Source organism: Cydia strobilella, chromosome 2 (genome assembly GCF_947568885.1).
Source record: "Cydia strobilella chromosome 2, ilCydStro3.1, whole genome shotgun sequence".
NCBI lineage: Eukaryota > Metazoa > Arthropoda > Insecta > Lepidoptera > Tortricidae > Cydia > Cydia strobilella.
In genome coordinates this window covers 10243320-10268594 of record NC_086042.1, presented here as the reverse complement: position 1 = coordinate 10268594, position 25275 = coordinate 10243320, and the positions used below count along the sequence as shown (strand labels likewise).

Here is a 25275-nt window from a genome sequence, read left to right as displayed (position 1 = left end):
TATTAAAGTGCTTAATAAGAAAAAATATAAAAACTTTAACGAAGAATTTATTATACAGATTTACAAATACAAATTCATAAAATCATATAAGAGACACCATGCATACGCATAAAGAAAAGCATACCGAATGTGTCAGAGAGGATAAAAAATATTATCTTAATCTGCTATCAGATGGGCGTGAAATGCAAACGTTTCGAAACGATGTGTGTTGTAGTGTTGGGAAACAAGTTACTGCTTGTGAACCTACGGGTACTTTTTAGGGTTCCGTAGTCAACTAGGAATCAAGTTTTTCAATCTCGTACCTTAACTTAAGCAACTCAGCAAGCTTCGTTGCTTAAACACGGTACTCGACTGAAAAGCTCTCTATTATATCCAGATTGTATAAAATACTATTACATGCAAGTGCGAAATCATATTTTTAGTAATAGAATAATTACCTAGGTACTATTAGAATCCACTTTCTAGAAATAACAAATAATAAATAATTTTAGGTATATTACATATCAATACGGTCGGTATATTTACTGCCAGTAAATCACCAATGCATTGTGAAAAAAGAAATCGCATTAGTCGTTAATAATCAATAACTTCACTGGCGATACTATGCTAAAACGCCGTTGTCAATGTTAACATGAGCGCGTTACAGATCTATGGTAGATTTTACGTCATATATTTTGTTACTGTGATGTTTTATACCTTTGCTTACCAATGCTAACGGATTTGATTGAACTGCGGTTGCAAGCAGAGTGAAAGTCAGGTCATGTAAGAAAAAGGAACCCTCAATTTAAAAGGAAATAGACCACATAAACGCTTCCGCAATACAAGGTAACGATGGAAAGAAAATGGCAATGTACAGTCCGTTTGTCACCGAAGAGTATGTCATGCTGTGTTTACCAGTAAGGCACACTAACGACATAACAATAACTGAGCTTGACCTTCATACGTCGTCGTAGGTGCGAGGTTTCTAGCAAAGCGTAATACATATTGTCTAATATTGTTTTGTGCTAAGTAAGGATAAAATACTCATAAAATTAAACACTTTGATTTGTTTTTAACACTTAACAGGTACAAAACACTGTAGGCCGCACAGTTAACAACCGTCACAAAATAAAAACACAGACTAACATCTCAATTTTGATTAAATCAGACGTAGGTATGCAAACCGAGTGAATCATTCACTGGCAACGTATCACTTGGTTACACATCACCTAGTTCCTACAGCTAAGTGAGTTGTGTGTCACGCGCTACAGACTGCCGTATATTATTTTCGCTAGTTAGGGTTGGAATCAGGTACAAACGGCACAGGTGGAACGAATACTGCGGGGTTTCATTCAGCGGAGCGAAATGGCACGCAGAGCGCGGTAGATAAGCTGATAACGTCGCGATAGCTCTTCAAGCTCAAGAATGTCAAAGATATGTATACATTTTTCGCCTTCTTACAGTGGAATAAGGTGCAAAAGTGTTAAATTTTCTTTGATGCCCATTATACTCACAACGGACGCAATGTTCGTGAGCAATCCTTTACACGGCAATCAGTATCAGGAAGCACCACTGAACAAATCTACTTGAAGTTTATTTTAAGAACAGCTGTATATGTGCACAGGATTGAACTTCTAACTTTATGGTGCAGTGCATGCCGTCGGCCGTCGGATGTTTAAAATCAAGGACTGGAGAAGGTTTTAAATATGTTTGTATGGGAGTGACTAGTGAGTAGGTATGTATTCTTTGACACGCTTTATAACAAACAGCTAGACTGCATTGTGTAGACGTGTATTGTGTAAATGTGTAGCGTGGAAACTTAACCAATTTTGAAGAATAAGGTGTCAACAAATTTCTGTGTCGTTAGAAATTTTGAACCCAGTAGGCAGCGATTGATAATAAACATAGATGACGAACTAGCTCTGCAAAATGACCCCACACATTTTGAGCCACGCTGGGTGGGGCGTAAATATTGCGCCACGGCGCTATATAGTTCGCAAATGGCGGCCCGTTGTCACAGTCGTAGTAAGAAGTATTTAGATTATTTCTTTAAGGAAAAGATATGCCTTACTGTGCGGTTAAATGATGTGCTAGCCGTTCCAACAAACACTGAAAATATTATGGGATTCCTTTCACATATAATTTGGCCATGATAATATTATATTGATTTCTTTTGCTCATGACATATTTTATATGGGGATGATGTCATGCATTTTTAAACAGCCATTGATATTAAGATTCTATTATTTTAAATTTGTTAATATGTTGTGGTGGTTTTGATATAGTCCGTTTAATGTTAAATTAGTGGTAGTAAATACTAATCGCCGTTGTAGGTGGCGCTTTTTTAATGTGTACATGTCCCTGGCATCTTGGCTCTTGGCTCAGCCCCTTGGCTAAAAACCGATGTGACTAATTTTAAATTATTATTTAATTTTGGTTAAGTTTGAGGCTAGGAGAAAGTTTTCATTGTCATGTATTTTCAAGTGACAGTGTTACAGCATGGTTACGGCCAATCAGAGCGACTAATTTTAAAATAGACCAATAGTATTTTGGGTCGGTGAAACCTATACCTAAACTTTGAGTTTGCAATTGGTCCGCTGGTGAGCATGCGTATTCTAATTTTGTAGCCTTTTATAAGCTGATATTTTCTTTGAAGCTAGTCATCCATGTTTATTATCAATCGCTGCCAGTAGGTAGTTGGGCTAGTTCTTATTTTTATCTACACACATATCATAAACCCTCTGATGCCTTCAAATCCGTAAATAATGGCCAGCTAAAATTAATACGGGGTTCACTGGAACCCGTATCGCACTAGAAGGCAATTTTTATTCCCTGGTCGGTACGAGGTTCCTAAGACCTCGTATATTTTGAATATACCACCTGGTACCAGAAATATATATATATATTTATGTCAAATATATCGCAATATACCGAGCTATAACATCTTAAGAATGCCTTGCTACAAGATATCGTAAGATACCAAAATATATAGGTATTATAGCTTCATGTGTGAAGTTGTGAACTCTGTCAAATAGTAGGTAAAAGATATCATAAGATGCCGTATCTTACGGTATCAGTCGGCATATTATCGCTCCGTCTGTGACATCTCTGATATTTCATTTGACAAGAAACTCAAATGTATATTAGTCTTTATCGTAGTCATAAAAATAACCATGATACAGCTTCCGCAACAGCGAGTAAATACGTCTATTAGCCTCCGCACTGAATGATGACATCGTACGGGGTTCAAAAGCCCCCGTAACGCAGTGACCGTGTTAACTATAACAAAAGTTTCTTGTAAAATGAGAGATAAAGATATTTCGCAAACGCCACCTAATAAGTCTCATAACCACGAGTTCCGCCAGAGAGCAACGATGCCCCAATGTCGGCTGTAATAATTATGAGATGTAATATTATATATAATCATAGAATTTATAATATGCGTGTAGTTAAAATAGTGTATGTATCTGTACATTTGATTATGTAGCAGTCACATAAACTACTATTACTTGTGACATAATATGTTATGTGTATGTTTTACGGGAGGCCTTATTGTAAACATATAAAGGGCAAGCTTCTAACCATTGACTCAATGATAATTAACTCTGAACTTAATTTGATTAGTTCTATTATTTCAAAAATCACGGAACTTTTAAACGTATAAGGAGCACCTTAGGACGGTCCAGAAAATGGACTTATACGTTTAAAAGTTCCGTGGTTTTCGAAATAATAGAACTAATCAAATTAAGTTCATAGTTAATTATCATTGAAAGTCAGTGGTTAGAAGCTAGCCCATAGCCCATTATTTACAGGGCACCCTATATTACGAGACGAAGAAACAGACGGTATTTTATTTAATTATGTTTTAAAGGATAAACCAAGTCATGACTAAGAAGCACAAAGCACAACTGTCGCTGACTCGGCTCTTAGCGGCAGTATGACACTCACACAGGCTAACGAAAAATAAACAGATCAATATGAGGTCGAGAGCTACATGTCTCACAAAAATAAAGAGTTGGTGCATTGTGACGCGAGAGTGACGGCTCGATCGAGCCCGATTTACTTGCGCTCGTGATCGTTAGACGACCCCGCATGGTCACGACCGTGTAAAATAATGTCGCGACCATGCACTAATCCACGGACAGAGCGTGCACTACCGGAAGATTGACACAAGTAACCTATTACAGGTGGATTTCAAACTAGGACGTAGTTTAAGAAAAATGACCCAAAGCCACAAGAGCTACAATTATACAATTAATTATTGCATGGTGGGAATCCTTTTTACTAAACCAAGTTTTACTATTCTAGCACTCACCATCAGGCATATCTTCAACATTTTCATCGTCATCAGTCTTCTGGTCCTCTTGAAGCTCTCTTTTTTTGATGGCCTGTAAAATTAATGTTGTTTAAGGCCCATTCCAAACTCTTATCTTCGAATAGAGAACATGCCAGGTGATTTCGACCAATTCAATTTCGTTTAATAATGAGCTTAGTCAATGTGGAACGGTCATAATATCACAGTACACAAGCGAGGTAAGCCAAACATAATGCAATCAAATCTAAATTGAAATCTCGTGCTGAATGTCGCCGTATCACGTCTACGCATCTCACCCGGGCTAGCCATCCTCCTGCCGTTTTCAAGCACCTCATTTTAATAAGCACCGATAGCAAACACTTCGGAAATTGCCGGTTGTTTATAGCAGATTTATTTAACACACTACACTGGTATTGAGAAAGCGGCACTTCACTTATCGATTAATCTCGGTACACGAAGCATTGTTACGAGTTGGTTCGGCACGATGCGGAGCAGTCATTTCTGCGCTCGCGGAGGGTCTACCGAGCGAGCTGCGGCGGAGCCGAGGGCCCGCGCGCACCAGCCCGGAACACCGCACCACTCCAGCAATTACCCACGGTTGGGTCGTGCTTACAGAAACGGAGCGGTTTGTAACAAGATTTACACTTTACTTGTTCTATGTTTAGATTTAGTTCTTAGTGCAAAAGTAGAAAGGCTTCACGATAAGAAACCGCTTGGCCAAAAGGAGTAAACTAAGTATTTTCGAAGCTTATTTTTGACAAGCGGGTATGTTACCCGCTGCGCTAATCGCTTTGTATATTAATATGTTCGTAGGCGAAGTGTGCGAGAAGCAGGTCTCACGGCGTTATTGTTTCTGCGATTCACCGTCTTACAACAAATTTCGACGCGGCCAGCGAGTCCGCTTTTACCTCTCCGTTCACTATTACTTATTTACTGTGAATTTAACATAGGCACTATTCTAATTTTATCTGCAATAATTGTATCATGAAACGTTAAATACAATAACCTTTGCAAGATATACCCTATGTACACGGATGCGTTTAAGCTAGCTTCCATGTCTAAACATTAACGGAACTTTAACTTTTACTCCTTTTACATAGCTTACGTAAGGCCTGTTATAATAGAAGTTATTATTTAATTATTAATACAGAATTCGTTCCAGTGATGTGATTCGTTATGTAAATTGAATAATAGCAATAACAGAACGCTTTAAGGTTTCAGTGATTACTTTCTCTTTTATCTAAAATAACAATAGGTACACATAGCTAGCACACGCTTTTTCCACGCGTAAGTAAGTGACTGTGATAAGTGGGTTTTTTAATCAGCTGGAACAATTTGGCAGATATCTATTAAAACTGACACACACTATTCTTTAAACATAAATGTGAACACCTACAGTACCTAGCTAAGGGTGGTTATTCCACCTGTCCAATTTTTATATCCAATGTGCATTGCGCCTCACTCTCTCATTAAGCAAAATGTGAGACGCAAATACACATTGGACCGAGATATTGGGCAGATGGAATACCATCCTTAGTTAAAGATAAATGTATATAGTATATAATTACTTATTTGAATTATGGTTTTCCCTCGTTAGAAACTTTTATCAAACGGCAATAGCAGAATTGAACGTTGAAGTATGATAAGCTACTGACTGCAAAGAAGGGAAATTATGCCGGAAACGAATTGACATTCGCAGATATCCTTTAAATGAACTGATACGTTCGTTAGATAACTCCCAGCGTAGATCTAAGTAGGATCCGGTTTGACCGTACGTGTACACTTGAACAGCATATATGATACAGCGTAGTCGCATTTTAAAACCGTTTCTAAAATGAGACTCAGTGTGAAATCCGTTTAACGTTTAATGTCTGCCATTACTCAACACAAAGAAAGGTTAATTAATCAGACAGTTAATTACGACATGGGAGGCAAAAATAATGATAAGAGCTTTCATGCGCATGCAATATTAATTTGTTACAAAATTACTGTAATGAAGCATAATGTGTATGTTAGTGTAATTTACAAGAATATGCCATAAAAGTACAGCAGTCAAGTGCGGATGGGCTAGCTAGACCGCAGACTGAAAGGCTATAATTTTGTATTCATTCAAGTGATAATTTAAAGTTATATGTAGTAAGTAGTATGTACCTACTCTATGATAGGAACTCCTTGGTGTACGGTCTAGCTGTGCCCTTCAAACAGCTCCCTAACGAGCGAAACCTAGTTCGGAAATACTCTCACAAACATGGATGTTTTGAGTTATCTAGCCACATATATTACCGTCAAGTTAGAGCACTTTACGTCTCTCTGATAAACAGATACATTTTGCCCCGCGTGTCTCTACGTTTGCTCCATTAATGTTATCACCATTTCCGTTTATTTTCTCAAGAGCGTCTCATTACCACGGCAGTGACATCTAGTATGAATAGTGTAAGTGTAAGTATCAATTAGCATCATTAGGGCGCCATCTCATTTGCTCGCAAGGAACCATCACTTGTATTTACAATGTGGGAAAAGGCGAGCCGTTCATTTTGCTCATTAGTTACCACTATCATTAGTGCCTGTGGGCGTAGCTTTACACGATGAGAAACTGAATAACTTAGTTATCCCTGTTCATTGATCTTAAATAAATTATATGAGAGCCATATACAAATTAATGGCGTTATTCATAAACGCGTTACTGGCCTGAATTAGCTATGCATCGTTTGTCTTTATCTGTCATTTTGACTTATGTATTTGTAAGAAAGGGATAAAACATATTTTAACTAAATCAGGCCCGTAAAGTTTTATGAATATGGGGAAAAGATCCTAACTAGGTATGTTTAACTTATTTTCATAAAACATCTAAAACATATGACATGATGAAGCACTTCATGCTTCTTGTAGGGAATATTGATATCCAGCATATAAACAACGTGCAATGGAGCTACGAGTAACAGCACTAGGTACACTGAGCTGCATGCACTCGACACAGACCCAGATTTACCACTACTTATTAGGCCAGATACATCATTACCAAAATGAATCATAAATCATAAGTAATTAACAATTGACAAAGGAAACATTGACGGCTATTGTATTTTTGGAGATGCAAGCATTCTTCCTACCTGTTGCAATACTATAGCACATTTAAATTATGTGGGAAGCGATAGCCTCGAAAGTGACATCAGGCAATAATTAATCGGTTCTCAAGAGGTACAACAATCCATATACGTCGTGTGTCCATATACAAGTATCATCGCATTATGCGTAACATCTAAGCAAGATCTTCACAAAAATTCGATACGATTACTCTGTTAGATTGGTGTCAATTTTACGGTAGTCATGGACCGACGTAATCGGTATGTATCCACGGTCTATCGGTTACATGTTTATAAGTAGGATTTACTTTTACGGGGGCGTGAAATACGAGTATTAGTTTGGGTTTAGTATTTAGGATAAATATTTCTTAAAAAAAATATATAACCTAGATTTAAGCACGTAACTAACACCTCTATGGAGTCCGGCTACTTGGAAATAAATAGGTATATATTGAGTTTAATTGATAATACTTATGTCATTCAGTCAGGTGGAGGCGGGACAACATTAGCACTTGACAGAGAGAAATTGAAAGAGTTGAGGGAGGCCTTTGCCAACAGAAGGCATACAGATAACCCTCTATTATAATAAATAATTAAGATGTAATATACATATAAGTGAAACCATGTAAATGTCTGAAATAAAGGCTATTTTTATTTATTTTTATTTTATTTTTAACTTAATGAAACCTCAGGAAGTGGTTCCAATTTAGCTTCCAAGATTCGCCCCAGACTACATAGTTATTTATTATATATTTTTTACTGAAAACTGTTGTGTGGAGTTAGATTTTACTTAGAAAAAACTATAATTTTTGTCACAATAAAACGAATTTCGTACAGTTTAAATCTTCGAAAATCGAACTTAAATTTAATGATCGGCCACACCGCTGCTCAAAATACGGTGTCGCAACGGAATCGACGTGCGTAAATCGTCATCTTTACCCGGGATTAATTATTCGTTTCCGTCTGCTTCCCATGCCTACTTAATTGATACAGATTCTTTTTATAATATTTTTTTTTAATATCTGAAATTTAGCAGCACCTAAAAATATAATATTCTTATAAACAACTACTGCTTATAAAATAATAGCACAATATTAACTTAACTAACTTAGCGTTTTCACTCACGTATTTTTAGTCAAAATACGTGAGTGAAACCGCTAAGTTAGTTAAGCACACTATAGAGTTTCAAGAACTGACCACCATGACTGTTCCCTAGGCAGGCTTCGTCGAAGTAAAAAAAATATAAAAAACTAAGCGTTTTCTGATAATGATTTTACAGTTACCTCTGTAAGTACTAAAATATCTCTCATAATGGTATAAATAATATTCAGATCCGCAGTGGCGGATTTGCCCTAAGGCCCAGTAGGCCCGGGCCTAGGGCGGCAAGACATTAGGGGAGGCAGTCCAGGTATATGATGTGTGCTGAGGAAGGGGCGGCTAGTAGTTACTACAGGGCTTCTGGCCTAGGGAGGTCAAGACTGCAAATCCGCCACTGTTCAGAATGCTCAGATCACATAAGAAGTACCAGAGCAGCTAATAATTTTCGGACTAACCCTCGTACATACAAACACGGCAAATTAAATAGGTATCTAAAAGCTTGGAAAACGGTATTAAAGGTCGAAAATATTACTTGTACGTTAGAAATGCGTACACTATTATAAAGAGAAAATTATAGTGGTTTATAGTTGATGCATCCGGCCCATAGTGATACATCGTCGGTCGCACTCGCACCTGAGCGATGAGGTCTCTGGCGCGGCCCGCATCCATCTGGTTGACGCGTTTGTTCTTGAGGTGGTGCGGCGTGTCGCGGCGGTGCAGCCGGCCGCCCGCGTCCGCCGGCGCGGCGCGCTCTCGCACGCCAGCCCGCCACGCCACTCGCCTCGTACCTCTCTGCCCAACCCATACAACCCCCTTCATTTTCATATCCACTCACAATAACGTATATACGTAGAAACTTGCTCAATTGAAATGATCCAAATGTAAACTAATCAGGTTAAGACTTCAAAATCTATAATACCCTACCTAGTGACATAATTACCTCGGCGAGCGATAAAATATTTTACAATAAGATTAAAAAAATGTTGCTTGACCTGTGTTGCTACAGTGTGAATGAATTTATTTTAAGGAAGTGTAATAAGCCCTGACATTAGATAAAAAACTGAGATATAGATATAATAATTGTAATAACGGATAATAAATATAATAATTGTAATAATGAACTTTATCAATAGAACTACGAACACAAATTGTATATTGTAACGTAGTATAAATTTATTATAATTATATGGCTGAATTGACGTGTAAAATTTGTACAATTTTATCAATAAATGTATCTTATCTTATCTTACTGAAGCCCTTTGAGTCCTCTGCTTTAAGACTCGACTCAGTTTTTCAGACTCTAGTCATTAAGTAGAAACTTGAGTTCTTATTGGGACCCGAGTCTTTTGTAAAGACCTTTAAAGAGAACTCTTAAATTATTTACAATTTTTTTGTTAAACGAATTTTCTCCATACGAAATTCATGGGTTAGGTACACATCATTCAATAACGCCTATTTTAAATAAACCTACAAAAAAATGACGAAGTCTTTATCCGAAGACTCAAGTCCTTTTAAGTTGCGCTTAAAAGACCCAATAAATAACTCCGACTCGGGACTTAAAAGACTCAATTAAGGACTCCGACTCGGGACTTAAAAGACTCGGAAGTCGCGTATAAACGACTCAAGTTCTGAGACTCAAAAGACTGAAGTCCTACCAACACTATTAGGCAGTATAGTGCATATAGCCATAAAGTTTCTACAAACCTGTTGAAAATCTGATAACAAAACTATTTTTTACACATCTATTTCAGGTAAATACTTCTGTTATAGGTAACTTATATTGTCGGTCTTATTGAATAATTAAATCCTAATATTTTAATAAATTTTAATGTTATATAAGAACTGAATAATGCTTGACATGACATTCATAATATTTAAAATATTATGAATGTCTATCTATCTACGTCTATGTAATAAGTCAATATTTGGGCCCTTCTGTTGAACGTCGTTTTCGCTTGTAGATTTCAGTGCTCCTAAAAGATCCTAACGATGAATGAATAGAGTTATACAGAACGCCAGTGTCACCGTGAACATCCCACATTAAAAATGATTCCATAGCAGAAATATAATGAACGTTATCAACTTAATCTTCTGTCGCAGACATGTCTGGGAAAACATGTAATCAATATAATGATTAGGGGCGGACGACACTTGTCATTACCATTATTTTTTCTTTTTGAGAATCCAATTTAATTTTACACACTGCAAATAATCTTAAGAAATATACTTATAGAAAAAAATATCCATTATGTTAATAAACCTCACCCAAAAATATACCATACAAACTACCTACTGTTAATTTATATTCAACTTAGTTGTTTGTTATACCCATATAAATCCTCAAAGCATTTCACCTTTACCCTTGTTGTCTTGAACGCTAATTCAATATTATTTGAACATTTAATAAATTTTAATAGTGTGTTTAAACTTGATAATGATAAGTTACTTTGAATTTCATCATCCATATGTGTTTTTTCAATGGGATGTTTAAATTGTCATAATATCCTAAGGTATTTTTCATTAATTTCATTATAATCAAAGAGTTATTCAATGTAAATTTAAAAGTTGACTTGAACTCGCGGCCTCTGGATCGATACACCAGCGCTCTGCCAACTGAGCCACCAAGACCTTATCCATAGCAAAGAGGATATAATAAGATAGAGCGGTACTGTCATAGTAAATTTTGTAACCACAGTAAATTCACTGCCATCTATCGACACACTTTAAAACTAAAAATGAAGATTTATAAAAATACGATAAAATGTATTTAAATATGGATAAATGATTTTTTTATTTGCATTAATTATTTTTATTATTTTGACCCATGTTCTTTCACTGATATGCATTAAAATAGTTAAATAACAAACGAAACCGTCAACGCCAATTTTCGTTATTTTCGAGCACTTTTCGAGGCACGTTTTTTCCTTAGACTGTATCCATCTATTACGGAGTTATATCTATCTTTGTCCATAGCCAGCGAATCTTTCCACCATATGGGTCTAGGGGACCCTAGCGACATCTATCGTAAGAGCGTTACACTTCTTAAACGGCCACCAGAGTTCCAATTCATATTGGAAATTCACCAGTAACGATGTACTACTAAATTATTTTGTAACAAGCAGAAACGTCTGCGAACGATGCTATTAAGCTTAGAATAGATTTTACAAATTTGCTTAATAGCATCGATCGCAGACGTTTACTGATTGTTAAAAATTAATTTATTCATTGTAGTTGTAGTCTAAGAAAATAATCGCGCCCCAGAGTTTAACAGCCGAACTAGATGGCGTTACACGGTACAGAGTTGTCAAACGTTAATTATTGACAACCAGCGTTACGGCCTATTGTACGTGGCTGTACATGTACAGCGATAAACACTTCAGCTGCTTCAGATAGCATAGCATGTTGTTTTTTTTACTTTATAACTCTTCTATTAAATAACTCTTTGCTTATAATATAAGTAAAACCACGATTTGGCTATTTTATGGAGTGCTTCCTAAAAATATTAGCGTTCACGCAACTAGGCATTAGTTTGTTAAATTAAGTACGTACTACATCTACGTGACTACGGTAATTGTACATTTATGCGCAACAGTGATTCTACTTTATTTGTCAAAAAGTCTAGGTATTTTTAAAACAACGATAAAATGAATAATTTTAAATCAATAATGTGTGCAAAACCACATTGATCAGATAATATTCCATGTTAAATTCTATAAACATGTCTTTGTGTGGCTTTCGAGACGGATATACTATAACGCATAAATGCACGAATATTACGAAACAACCCACAGCAGATCAATATTATTGGGTAGCGTTCGTTACCTCGAGTTCGTCCGAGTCGTCGTCGTTCTCGCCTTCCGAAGATTCCCGGCCGTCGGCTGCGTTTTGCTCGTCCTCTTCATCTTTATCCGTTTCCGTGGGCGCTGATGTATGCACCGGCTGTATAACAATAAGCAACCATGTAGGAAATCAGTAGCTGCTCCTGAAACCGTGTAATAAGATGGCAGCACTAAGGCTTGAGGACAAACGCGCTTCCTTACTAACGCTGCTATCAAGATTAACTTTGATCTAGGTGGCAGTACTTACGACTGCTAGAGATAGTATTTAAGCTGGCAGTACCAGCCCGCTTACATTCGTCATTAATTTGTTGATACTAATTACTTTGCTATATTAATGAAATAAAATTAAAATACTGAATACTAAAGAACGAAATAGGGTTTACTTACTTCGACAATTTCGATGGGTATATTATGCACGGGTTCGGTAGGCGAAATAGGAAGTCCGTTGGTGGTCGGTGCTTGTGTTTTGGGCATTTCCTCGGACTGCACAACTTCTGGCGATCGGCCTGCGAGCAACTTATGTGCCTTCGCCTTGAGGTCTTTCGGGTGAGGTGTGTTTTGGCGAACGAACGGCGTCTGCAAATCAAATATATAATTAGCAAAATTGACACTAAGTGTCTGTGCGAGCCTCATAGCGAAATGTTACGGCAAACATAGGTGAAATGCTCGGAATCGATGGGAAGTAACAGTACGTCTTCAGTAATGATTTATGAATGAATTCATTCACTAGGCACACCTAAGGCGTATACGTGTCTAGCCAGACTCGAGTGTCTATTTGTGTATCCGTGCAGGTAGCCCGAGGTAAAACGGGCTCGCACAGTAGATGCTGGATATATTAAACAAGTTGATGATTCTACAGGCAGGAAATACAATATCATTGCTCGCATGCACATGCAAATAAAAAGCTGTTTGAATTATTACAAAAATAGCATACAATTAAAACGATTTTTTAAATTACAATATAAAAAATTATGTTTGGGCGCCCCCCAAATTAAATTAAAGTATCAAACGTACGTACGTAGTACGTGTAATGCACTGTTTTATTAGGTCTGGTTTATTTCACAGGACTGTCGTGTAAAGTATTTGTAGACGTTGCTGTAATGTGAGAAGGTACGATGACGTTGGACCGAAAAAATGATAATTGACACTTAACCTAATAAGCCGTAATGCAATAATGTGTGGAGGCGGAGTGAATTACAGTACATGATATCACACGCCACCTCTCCTTGGCGGTAACACGACGTGTCTCCTAGATACCAAGCTAATCTACATTAAGTGCAGTTTACTTAGTGCGGTACTACTCATACTCAACTAAATTTTAATAGTGTTTAGAGTAATTGGTACAGAATAATCATTACTAAAAAGCCTACCGCGATTTTTTAATTAATTACCTTAATAAAAAAATCGTAAATAGGTACTGTTGTGTGTCCTTTTCCATTTTCGATGAGTTGGTTAGTCATTATGAGCACGAAACTCGAAGGTAATATATAAAGTAAATGTGTGTTTAGAATATTCACAACATTTATCTATTACGTTAGACTAATTTAACAAAATTAAAAACTAATCTCTAATTGCATTTCGACTTGATAACACGAAATTACAAGAGGCTTGAGGCGGTAAGCGCATTCCGACAAATATGAGTGCATTCACAATATTTTAAAACTTTCATAATATCGCTGATGTTGTGATATATGTAGCTAGAAGACTGTGGGTATAATGTGTTGCTTTCCTGGCCCAAACATACTAAATGGCAACTAGGGTGTAGGTAAGTAAACTTTTTGCCTTTTTAGGTCGATGTAATAAAGTCGAATGGGAGTGACCAATGAGTAATGGATTACGATGCTCGACCCTTTGGATTAGGCTTACAACGTTACCGCCTTAGTAACGTGCAAACAGAGCTGTCGTATACGGCTCAAGTACCTACAAGCTAAACAACTGGCAGCTATACGAATTACAGTAATCGTTGTAGATAGGTATGGACTTGATTCTACTCTTAAACCTACTTGAATTTCCTTATCTTTAAGTGTAAAATTAAAGAGGTAGGTTAAAAAAAATTACATGTTTCATTCATGAAGGGCTTAAGGCGATTTTGCATGCGAATATTGAAGTAGAGTATAATACGTTTTCTTTTTCAGAGGGGGGTGGCAAGACAAGGGAGGTAGCTGTAAATGGGCATTTTCATTTTAATTGTTACTTTTATTATGTTTATCACGCCTAACTTTTAGTTTGATTGCAAATGGTTTGGTGATTGACATTGATCTTCAGTTATGCAACGACCGCTAACCGGCCAAGGTACATGATTAAATGAAAACACCCAGATATTTGTGAATGCACTCGGCAGGCGCTTTGCCGTGTACCTCCGCCAGGTTAGTAATAGAGGAGGACAGTCGCTGCAGCGAGGTCCGACGCTGGGTGGTGACTAGCTTGCGCACTACGTTTATAGGCCGTCGCAGGCCGAGCATGGCCTGGGATGCGAAAGACTCGGAAACTGTCGCTTCTTCGCTGTCTTCCTGTATCGATGGGACCTTAAAACCAAACATCCTTTTTTCTACGAAAACACCGTTTCGAAGGGACTAAGTGACAATAACTAAGCTTAACGTTAAGTTTCTGATACGGACATTACTCACATGACAAAGTGTAAACATGACTAAGTAAAGTATTATAGCTGATATCAATACAAATAAATTTACTGATGATGTACAATATGCAAATAAAAAGTTTGAAAGCAATAAAATAAATACATTCATTTTATCCTCTGTTTCTTTTTATAAATTCCTTGTTGTCGTAAGTATGGGAATAAAGTACCATGTACCATGTCGGTTTTAAAGCTATAAGTTGAGAGTTAGGAATTATTATTACAAGTTGAATATTCCTGGTATTCCTATTTCTATTTTATTATATTTAGAGTTAGACAAAACATCACAGTTACTTATTGACGCAATTTGAAAATAACAATATTAATAAAACATCTAATTGACTTCATAATTGTTTTTATTTTACACACTTGTTTTGGTTATTATAAAAGTAAGGAGCGAAAAAAAAAACAATTTATAAAAGCTCCTAATTCTTATAATAACAAAAAAACGAAGGTACATATAATCTGATTTTGAATGCTCGCAGCACAGTCTTTTGTTTTTTTTTATGACTGCTGTATTTGGGCGTTTTCTAAAATACTCGTAAATATTGAAAACCTGATTCTTACAGATCCTGTTTTTTGGGTTCTTTCAACTCAGAATCACTAGCATATCCAATCCTAATGATAAAAAAAATGTCCCATGAATTTGTATGAAAATTGTACATTCCACTACGTCACGCACATACAAGTGAAAAAAAAAACCGGCCAAGTGCGAGTTGGACTCGCGCACCGAGGGTACCGTACTTTTTAGTATTTGTTGTTATAGCGGCAACAGAATACATATACAAATACATCATCTGTGAAAATTTCAACTGTCTAGCTATCACGGTTCATGAGATACAGCCTGGTGACAGACGGACAGAGGAATCTTAGTAATAGGGTCCCGTTTTTACCCTTTGGGTACGGAACCCTAAAAATGTTTACACTAAAACGTGACGTAATGGAATGGACATTTTGGGACATCTTTTCCACACTGATTAGGGGACGCTCGGTCCGTCGTCCCAGGCACACACTCACGGATCGGGACGACGCAATCTCAGCGTCCATCGCTAGGATGGCCGCTGAGCGTGCGGCGTCCATCGCGGACACAACGCGTACAAAAAGGCTTGCCCGCCGGCGGGGACGTCCACCACGCGACCACATCGACACATTCAGTCCGTTATCAACCCGGTACCGCCGCGTACCGGTTAACATCACTCCGACAGTCGTCGGGCCTAGCTGAGTTTCCAGCAAGAAACAAGTCTTCTCGGCTAGGCTAGGTTGTAGCGAACCAGCGACAAAACTCCCATTAGCTCGATTCCCTTTACACCCTCAGATCAGGTTGAGACCGCTCTACCGATCTGCGCTGGAGCGAAAACTCTTTAGGAGTATTCCAGCGTAGCAAAACCGTCTCGTGTGATGCGGAAGGGTCCTGGATTTTCCCCAGGCTACCATCCCCCCACACAGTCCTACCGCTCTAATTGCCCTAGGTGCAATAGAGCCCAAGTCAGGTTCAAAAAAAAAGAAAAAAAAGGGGCTTTTTTTTTTTAATGGCAGGATGGAGAATGCTATCGATTCTGAGTAGAATGAGCCCAAGAATGTCCAGATTTGGAAGAATCAGGTTTTCAATATTTGTTTTAGAAAACGCCCATTTATAAACCTGCTTTTTAAAATTATTTTTTTACTCATAAACTTCAATGCCTTTGACCTTGTGCTAGAGATCGGAGTAAACATCTACTACGTTCCCCAAAAATACGTTGACAGATTTTTTTACCGCGCATATTGTTGATAATTTTACCAACGTTTGCATTTGTCTATCATGGCCAAAGGAGAATATTCAAAGATAATACATTTTTAATGACGTTTAAGTAAGAAATTATTCCTTTATAAGTTTTTTGTCCGCGCATTCTGGACCACTGTAGTATTAACATTTTCATAGTATATTTCATCCATAGAATACGTATCAACTTAAATATATGCCAATATATTTAAAAATAAAAAGAATAAATGAAACTAAAAACTAGTTTTAGGTACATAAGTGACAAGTGGAGTTACAATTTTATGGATCCCGCGACAGGCGAAGTGGTAAAGAAAATAAAACATAATATACACGAAATAATAATAATTTATTGCACATAATATGGATATCAAAATATATTTAAAAAAAAATTGTTAGTAAAATAAGTAAAACATAATGTAAATAAATTTCCACAACCAGTCAATCTTTAAATGACAATTCTAAAGCATGTTATACTTAAGTAACGAAACATTTAACATAAATAATACCCTTCAAACTCATGCACAGTTGTGTCGGTATATACACAACCTAAATTACATTTACGACCTATTCTAAAGCTACCAGTAACGAGCTTATTGCTATATAAGCCCTGTGCCGTGTACATCTCTGTGAGACGTTAATTCTGAACCAAGAGCGTAAATCTATGCATTTCTTTCTGATCGTGACGCCTACATTGTGGAAGCATACAGGTAGATCATAGCGGAGCGATTTGTAAGCGTGTGATCTTTTGAGATATTTACGCGTCCACCGGCTGCCGGTCACCATCACCAAGTAACAACAGCAAATGCTCACCTCTTTCGCTTCGGAGACGTCATCCGTGAACTTGACGGAGTGCGTGCGGGAAGCTTCCTTCTCTTCCCAGTCTTCGCTGTCTGAGTCCCGTTCACGCATACTCGTGTCTGGTGAAACAAATGATCTTAGCAACCAACATATTAAAATAATATATATAAACTTAATCAAATATGTTTACTTTTCAAATACATAGGAATAACGTGTTAAATAATGTAGGCGCAAATTTGACAAGTAGATGGCGCTGTAACTGGATTGTCAAATGTCAGCGCTTCATCATTCATAACCTTAATATTTGTTCAATTTGCAACAACAATTATTTTACTACTTTATGCGTCTTATGTTATTTTGTCTAGAATTAACAATGACTATGTTGAATGTACTTAGACCTCGATCCACGAAGACAAAATTACTAACAATATAATGCTAGTCTGGATTGTCTATGAACTTTGTAAATCACTACATAGTATAAAACAATGTCGCTTTCCGCTATCTGTCCGTCCGTCTGTCCCTATGTACGCTTAGATCTTTAAAACTACGCAACGGATTTTGATGCGGTTTTTTTAAATATATAGTGATTCAAGAGGAAGCTTTATATTTAGATTTATAAAGGTTTTGTGTAAATTAGTTGAACTACCCGTGCGAAACCGGGGCGGGTCGCTAATGATACAATAAAGCTCTAAGGTGGGTTATCATTATATTACTTGATTTCTTGAATCGATCTCATTTTTATCCAAGTAACTAGACGACTATACTTGTACCCGTACTTTTACACGCAGCACACTCCACTACTACGAGTATTATCTATCACGTTATTAAACATACATGTAAAATGTCACAACATATAACAAAACAAAAGCGCTTTGGAAAAATGAAAGCGAACCGTACCTTGAAAATACGAGACAACATTTAAAACAGAAACGTCAAAGTTGACATTTTAACCCCAAAGTTGGCGTAAATGGAAATATGTACATATAAATTATAGCACAATCGGATTAGGACTAACTTCAATATCTTCAAAACAGTCCTAAAATTTGGTATGTATTAATTAAAGGTCTCTTTTTCATGTCCACACTATTTGACATTTGGGGACCTCAAGGAATCGCAGCCATCTTGAAAAATGTGTACCATCCTGGAAAAAAATGCGTTTTACTCTTAATATGCGTTTTAAGAGTAAAACGCAAATTTCGAGGTTAGTCCTAACTAATCCGATTGTGCTATTTTATGAGGGATAGACAGTCGGTAAGTTAAAGCCCGAAAATACGTTGACAAATTTTTACTTACTTACACGTATTTTACAGTGTCATTAAAAATTAAAACTACAACCATTTAACTAAAACAAAGCGTTATCTTAAAAAAATCTACTTTCGCTTTGATACACAAACGCTAACGTTTGGTAAAATTATCAAGTATATGCCGCAGAAAAAAGATTCAACGTATTTTTGGGCAATTCTGTATAATATCATTCACTTATTTGATTCATTTACGCCAGCTTTCGTGAATTTATCTGTATACCTATACCGATAAATTTTGTGTTGTTGTGTGTGTTGTAACTATTTTGAGACATTATGATTATGACTATGTAACTTTTGTGTTATTAATAAAGATTTGTATACATATGGACAATATCTGTTGTTTATTTATATTTGTTTGGTATAATAGAAAGGGGTGCTGTGCTTGTGCAAAATTATATTCATATTTGTACTATTGTGCATCTAATAATTACATTTTTACAGTAATGGTATCCCTAAGTCCTTGTACAATTAGTATACAAAATTAGTTTACGTTGAGATATCTCAGATGAGCCTCACCTCTGTCCGCATCTAGTTCCTGCGACTGTGAATTAAATCTGTGATTCCTGAACCAGTGTCCACTGCCGACCTCTGATGTGTGATCCAGCTCTATTTATGGTGTGACAAGTGTCAAAAGGACATTTAGTATTTACACAGCAAAAAAGGAAAAACACAACATAGTCCCAGAAACAATCTGCAATTAAGTAGCTTTTAATTTCCGATTTACATAAATAATACAGTTTAAAAAACATTACGTACGGTTTTTTTTTTCAAATTTATGCGTTAAATTGACTACAGATAATAAAACATCCGATTGCAAATTTTTGTTAACTGCACGGGTTCTATAGATTTTAGACTATTTTACTTTAAATAGGTCAAGTTATTGCAGATTGTCACCGGCACAAGCAGAATTAAACAGAAGCACAAAAGCATATGCAAACACAACATTTAAACATATGCTCACCGTCACATTATGCAAAAATAACCATTCAGCAAAACAACATTGAGATTAGAATGGAATGCGCGGTTTCTTGAAGATCATGACCTACCATGTTTTCTTCGTTGCCTGATGCAGGTGGCAGCTGTCATGTCAGTTTAATAGGGTTCAATTCGTAACGTTGTAGCTATAAGTTGTTTTTTTTTAAATATGTGACATGTAAGATGACAGCTAGTTATCGCCCGCATCAAGTTGCAGTGACAACATCGTAGTTAGAATTTATAGTAATACCGCCAAGATAATTCACTTTTCTCGACATCAGCATTATTTATTTTGGCAAATTAGACAAGCCGAGATTGCAATAGGTTTTTGTACAAAGACTATATGATAGTATTTCCCTAGCGTTCCATTCGAAGTTGTTTCAACTTAGATTTATTCATCCATATGACAATATAGATAATAAAATTATTGCGTAATCAAAAAATAATGTATTTTTATTTTATATATTAACAAAAGTACGTTTTCCTGTATTTTTTTGCGTAATTGACATATTTTTTTATAAGATATAAGACTGACATTTTATATTTTATTGTAATTGTTTTTTTTTATTTTATTATAAGTAAATTATTTTTGTCATAGTTGAGCAAATTAACGTCTATTCCTTGTATGTTATTGTGTATTTCTTTTGTGTTAGCCAATTTTTATGTATAATTTCCAATGCGATGTGAATATTGCTTGTGAATAAAATTTAATAAATAAAATCAAATGAAAATGAAACATCGATCGAAATAGCCATAAGGAATTTATTAGGCATATTGAATTATTTATTTGAATTATCCTGACGATACAAACTTCTTTTATTTAAAAAAAAATACGTAAAATTAAAATTGGGATTTGTAGAAGATTAATGGTATAAGGCACATGACTCTCCAAAATAAATGGTATATAGTGTATTGCGTTGTGTATCATATACATATTTCCCACGTGTGAGACAATATTTGCACACACACTTAATATTGTACTTGTATGATGTCTTCAATTTTAATTTCACGACGGTAATAAAAACCATTAAAATGGCGTGCAATATTGTATATGAACGTGATGAAAGCTAGGTGCTTAAATAAAATGTGAACTAAATATCTAATCAAATGCGACACACGACACCGAAAGCTATAAAAAACGAATTAGATCGTCGCAATGCAATGATATACTTGTCCGCAAGAATGAATGACCGAGTTTATGGTCGCTAATACTAGAAGAGAGGCCTATGCTCAGCAGTTGGCGACAAAGGGCTGAAATGATGATGATGAATACCAAGTGACGTTTTAAATGTAATACAAAAACAGCATTTTCATTTAATTTAATGACGAACTTGTCATCACGGTCGGTCGGAATAAGGAAAGCCGACGCCGAATAATGGGAAACGCCAAGAAAGGAGAAGTGTTTATGCATTATAAAATTCGCCATCAATGGGGGCCAGCCGGTTACTTACCTATCGTATTACAATTTAACAAATCACTTGGTATCAAACATGGACCTACGCTAAAACCTTATAAAATTCTTATAACTGTTTGTTAACATGTAAATGATTATTCTTTTTGAATTGGGCAAACAGTAAATTTTATTGTTGTTTGTGATAAACATAATCTTACCAGGTTGTTGTGTGTAACTAAGCTGCGGCAATAAGAAGCACGTGAGGACCTTCTCCCCCGTGGCCTCGTCATTGTCAGTCTGGAAGGTGAGCAGCGGCTGCGCCTGGTTCTCTGATAGCCACACAGCCTTCAACTCTAAATTAACTAAGTCATACGGTAAGTACTCCAACCTGCAAATTGTAAAGGTGTTTTATTTTTAAAACTCAGGTGTAATCTAAGCCGATAGATACTTCGACCAACAGACGTCATTCGACTTGTAAATTTATTTAACAATGCTGGATATAAGCGAAGATTGCTTTGGCTTATCCATAAGGAAATATTTCTTAAATGGTGCAGCAGGTTCTTATGCGTCTACTCGAAATCTAGTTTGACCATCTCCATTTGACGGATGATGGGAGCCTAAGGGCAGATTTTTTAATTCGATGGGTTTAGGTAGATGGCACGCGGCGCCAAAGTCGATGATTATCTGACTACCGACAAGAGGGGAATGTCTTAGAGAAGAATTATATGAAGTAAATAAATAAGTTTAATGGATTATTAAATATATTTTTCCATACCTATTCCCACTAACATCCAACACATGTAACGATTTACAGTTACCTAATTCATTAGGTAATCTCGTTAATTTGTTATCTCTTAAGCTCAGAACGCCCAGCAACGACATGTTGCCAATCTCTAATGGTATTTCTGCTAAGGAATTTCTATCTACATTCAGTACAGTTAATTCTTTGAGATTCCCCATAGATTTAGGCAGCTCCGTCAAGAAGTTTTCCGTTAAAATAAGTTCTTGTAGATTTGTACATCTGGAATATAAGACAGAGAATAACGGATTCATTATAAATAATGTAAAATAAAGTAACAAAATTGACATAATATACATATAACATAAGCAAACGTTATACCACTAACCTTCCTACATTTTCATTTAACGTATGTAATCTATTTTGGTCCAATTTTAGTATAGCTAACTTGGATAACTCTCCGGTACCGTCCGGTATCGTTTCTAGCATGTTTTGTGAGAGATGCAAGTCTGTTAGGGAACAGAGCCCACCGATTGCTTCTGGAAGTTTCTCTAGTTTATTTTCGCTGACGTCTAAACAAATAAGAGCCTTCAAGTTGCCTATTTCTGGCGGTAGATATTGTAATTTGTTATGGTCCAACCACAATTCTTCCAGTGCAGGCAGCTCTCCGATAAATCCAGGCTGGAAAGTCACAGGAAAATATCTTATAAAACTTATCTTAACATGTACTGTAAGTATCGATATTACTGACAGATAAGAATATTGAAAACAAATGTTTCTTACCAGTTCTTCGATTTCATTATCTCCTAAATCTAACCTCTCTAGCTTGGTTAGATTTTTTAAGGACTCGGGTAAAGATTTCAGTAGATTTTCTCTCAATTCCAGCGACTGAAGGGAGATCAAACTGAAAATGAAAATAAAACAGGATAAATACAAATTCGCTATCTTGTTAACGAAAGGCGTATGCATTTTCAATGGTAAATAATTTCAATGTCTGCCAGCATATTACCATAATAATATGACATAATAGTTTGATGAGACAAGTCAGCGAGGTGGAAACACAATGGAATTGCTGACATTAAGTGTCGTTGGGACTCCCACTGCACTGTACCGGTACTCTGTCAACTTTGATTCTAAATAAAACGCTACTCTATAAATTAGTTGAATTATTCAAAAATATTACTTACTAGTTAGCTACTGATACATTAAAAATTAAGTGTAAAATACTTTATATTATAGTATTAAAGTATATAAATTCCCGGGAACGGAACATCGGAAATCGGATTATCGGAAATCATGAATACAGCACTGAAGCAAGTGGAGAGGTGGTGCAACCATCATCAACTCTCCATCAATCCTGGCAAAACGGTAGTAGTACCGTTTACCAGAAAAAAGACCCTTAACGGCATGAAGCAGCTGACGCTTTATGGAAGGGTACTGGAAATGTCCGATGAAGTGAAATATGTAGGTTTAACACTAGATAAAGAACTGAACTGGAAAAAGCATGTCGAAACTACCATAACCAAGGCACTGAGGGTGTTTGGAATGTGTAGAACGGCATATGGCAAAACGTGGGGTTTAAACCCAAAGGTACTGAGATGGATCTATACCATGATGGTAAGACCGATCATTCTGTACGGATGCCTGGCATGGTGGCCAAGGACACTAAAGAGCACATGCAGGGATGCCCTTACGAAAATACAAAGAACGGCGTGCATGGCTATTACTGGCGCGTTTAGAACGACGCCAACAGCGGCGATGGAGGTACTACTAGACCTCCCGCCGCTACACCTAGTGATACAATCTGAGGCGCGGAAATCGTTACACAGGCTGGCTTTGACAGGCCTCTGGAGCGATAGCAAGCCAAAGACTAAACACACAAACATGGAATGTGACAATTTCATGAAAAGGATTACGAATATGGGCTGCGATAAGATGCAACCCAAGTTTGTGTTCCGTAAGAATTTTAATGTTAAAGTTCCAACAAGGGCTGAATGGACCGAAGGTCTTGAAGCACCAATGTCTGATGAAAATGACATCATATGGTACACAGACGGGTCCAAGACAGATTCTGGTACTGGGGCAGGCAATTATGCAAATGACTTTACTAGTAGCATAAGCATGGGCAATTACGCCACTGTCTTCCAAGCCGAGACATACGCTATAATTGCCTGTGTACATGAGAATATAGTTAGGCAAACCCAAGGGAAGAATATCTATATACTCAGCGACAGTCAAGCTTCACTCAAAGCGCTTAAGGCGCCCAGAGTGGACTCTAGACTGGTATACAATGGCATCCAAGCTCTGAACAAGCTTGGAAGGCAAAACAAAGTGCAACTGGTATGGGCACGAGGGATTCATAGGCAATGAAAATGCAGATGAACTTGCCAGAGCCGGATCTGCAAACGACCTTATAGGTCCGGAATCATTTGTGGGGCTCTCACAGGGAACCATCACAACGGCTATCAAAGACCTTTTTAAGACCAAACACCAGGAAGAATGGGACAGTCTGACGGGTCTTAAGCACTCAAAGCTCTTTATACAAGGGGTAGACTCTGGTTGGAGCAAAAAGCTTTGGAAACTTAGCAAACGGCAACTCCAAATAATAACGGGGGTGTTTACTGGCCATTACGGGGTCAAGGGAATCCTGGCCAAGATGGGGCACGCTGACAACACCGATTGTCGTATGTGTGGCGAAGAGGAAGAGACAATAGAACACCTTATGTGTGAATGTCACGCCCTCGCCAGACAAAGAATGAAGGACTTTGGAACAGGCTATCTGGAACCAAAGGAATTCAAAACGCTACCCATAAGGTCCATCATCCGGCATATGGAGATGGTGGGGAAAGAAAAAAAAAACAATCACGTTTTGGTTACTGTAATCAGAGCATATTCAAAAGTATATGAATGAGCAAGGCTACATCATGTAGAAAATAAGAACGCATGATAATTCATGACACTGACAGGCATATTAAAATACAGGTGTAGTTTCTCGGAAACGCTCGTATTTGTCATGCTACTCCAGTCAGCCTCAGTATTATTTGTATCGAGGTCCACAAATGATACGTAATATCTTGATATCTAACCGCACAAAAGCAATTTTGAAAATAATTTCATTTAGATTTTTTTTTAATTTTTCAATATTGTAATCTATATGTATAGGTATAAATGTAAAAGTCCTGACTGACTGGCTCACTTAAATCAACGCCCAGCCCGAATCGTTGGACCTAGAGAGCTGATTTTTTCACAATTGGTAGTTTCTATAACGTTAGTATCCATCTAAGAAGGGGTTTTTCAAAATTCATCCCCCAAGGGGGTGAAATGGGGTCCAAAGTTTGTATGGGGTTCAAGATTTATT

The 25275-nt window shown here is 36.9% G+C and overlaps 1 protein-coding gene and 1 long non-coding RNA gene across 13 annotated transcripts in view; one reads left to right on the top strand and one right to left on the bottom strand.

The window, feature by feature from the left end:
• The window catches only part of LOC134751598 (protein lap4), a 159227-nt gene that overhangs the window by 70260 nt on the left and 63692 nt on the right, over window positions 1-25275 (bottom strand). For 10 of the 12 annotated variants that reach the window (XM_063687095.1, XM_063687100.1, XM_063687121.1 and 7 more), the window contains exons 4-13: window positions 22701-22821; window positions 22306-22598; window positions 21954-22199; window positions 21397-21566; window positions 19327-19416; window positions 17519-17625; window positions 12702-12890; window positions 12298-12414; window positions 9109-9267; window positions 4295-4367 (exon numbers count right to left, since the gene is read on the bottom strand). In XM_063687095.1, coding sequence (XP_063543165.1) covers window positions 4295-4367; window positions 9109-9267; window positions 12298-12414; window positions 12702-12890; window positions 17519-17625; window positions 19327-19416; window positions 21397-21566; window positions 21954-22199; window positions 22306-22598; window positions 22701-22821 — 1565 coding nt within the window. The remainder of the gene's footprint in view (window positions 1-4294; window positions 4368-9108; window positions 9268-12297; window positions 12415-12701; window positions 12891-17518; window positions 17626-19326; window positions 19417-21396; window positions 21567-21953; window positions 22200-22305; window positions 22599-22700; window positions 22822-25275) is intronic. The other 2 variants (XM_063687083.1, XM_063687079.1) reach the window with 2 other exon arrangements.
• On the top strand, window positions 4364-14959 carry LOC134751874 (uncharacterized). The gene is made up of 3 exons (XR_010128714.1): window positions 4364-4891; window positions 4966-5059; window positions 14450-14959. It is a non-coding gene; the product is annotated as an uncharacterized LOC134751874 (long non-coding RNA).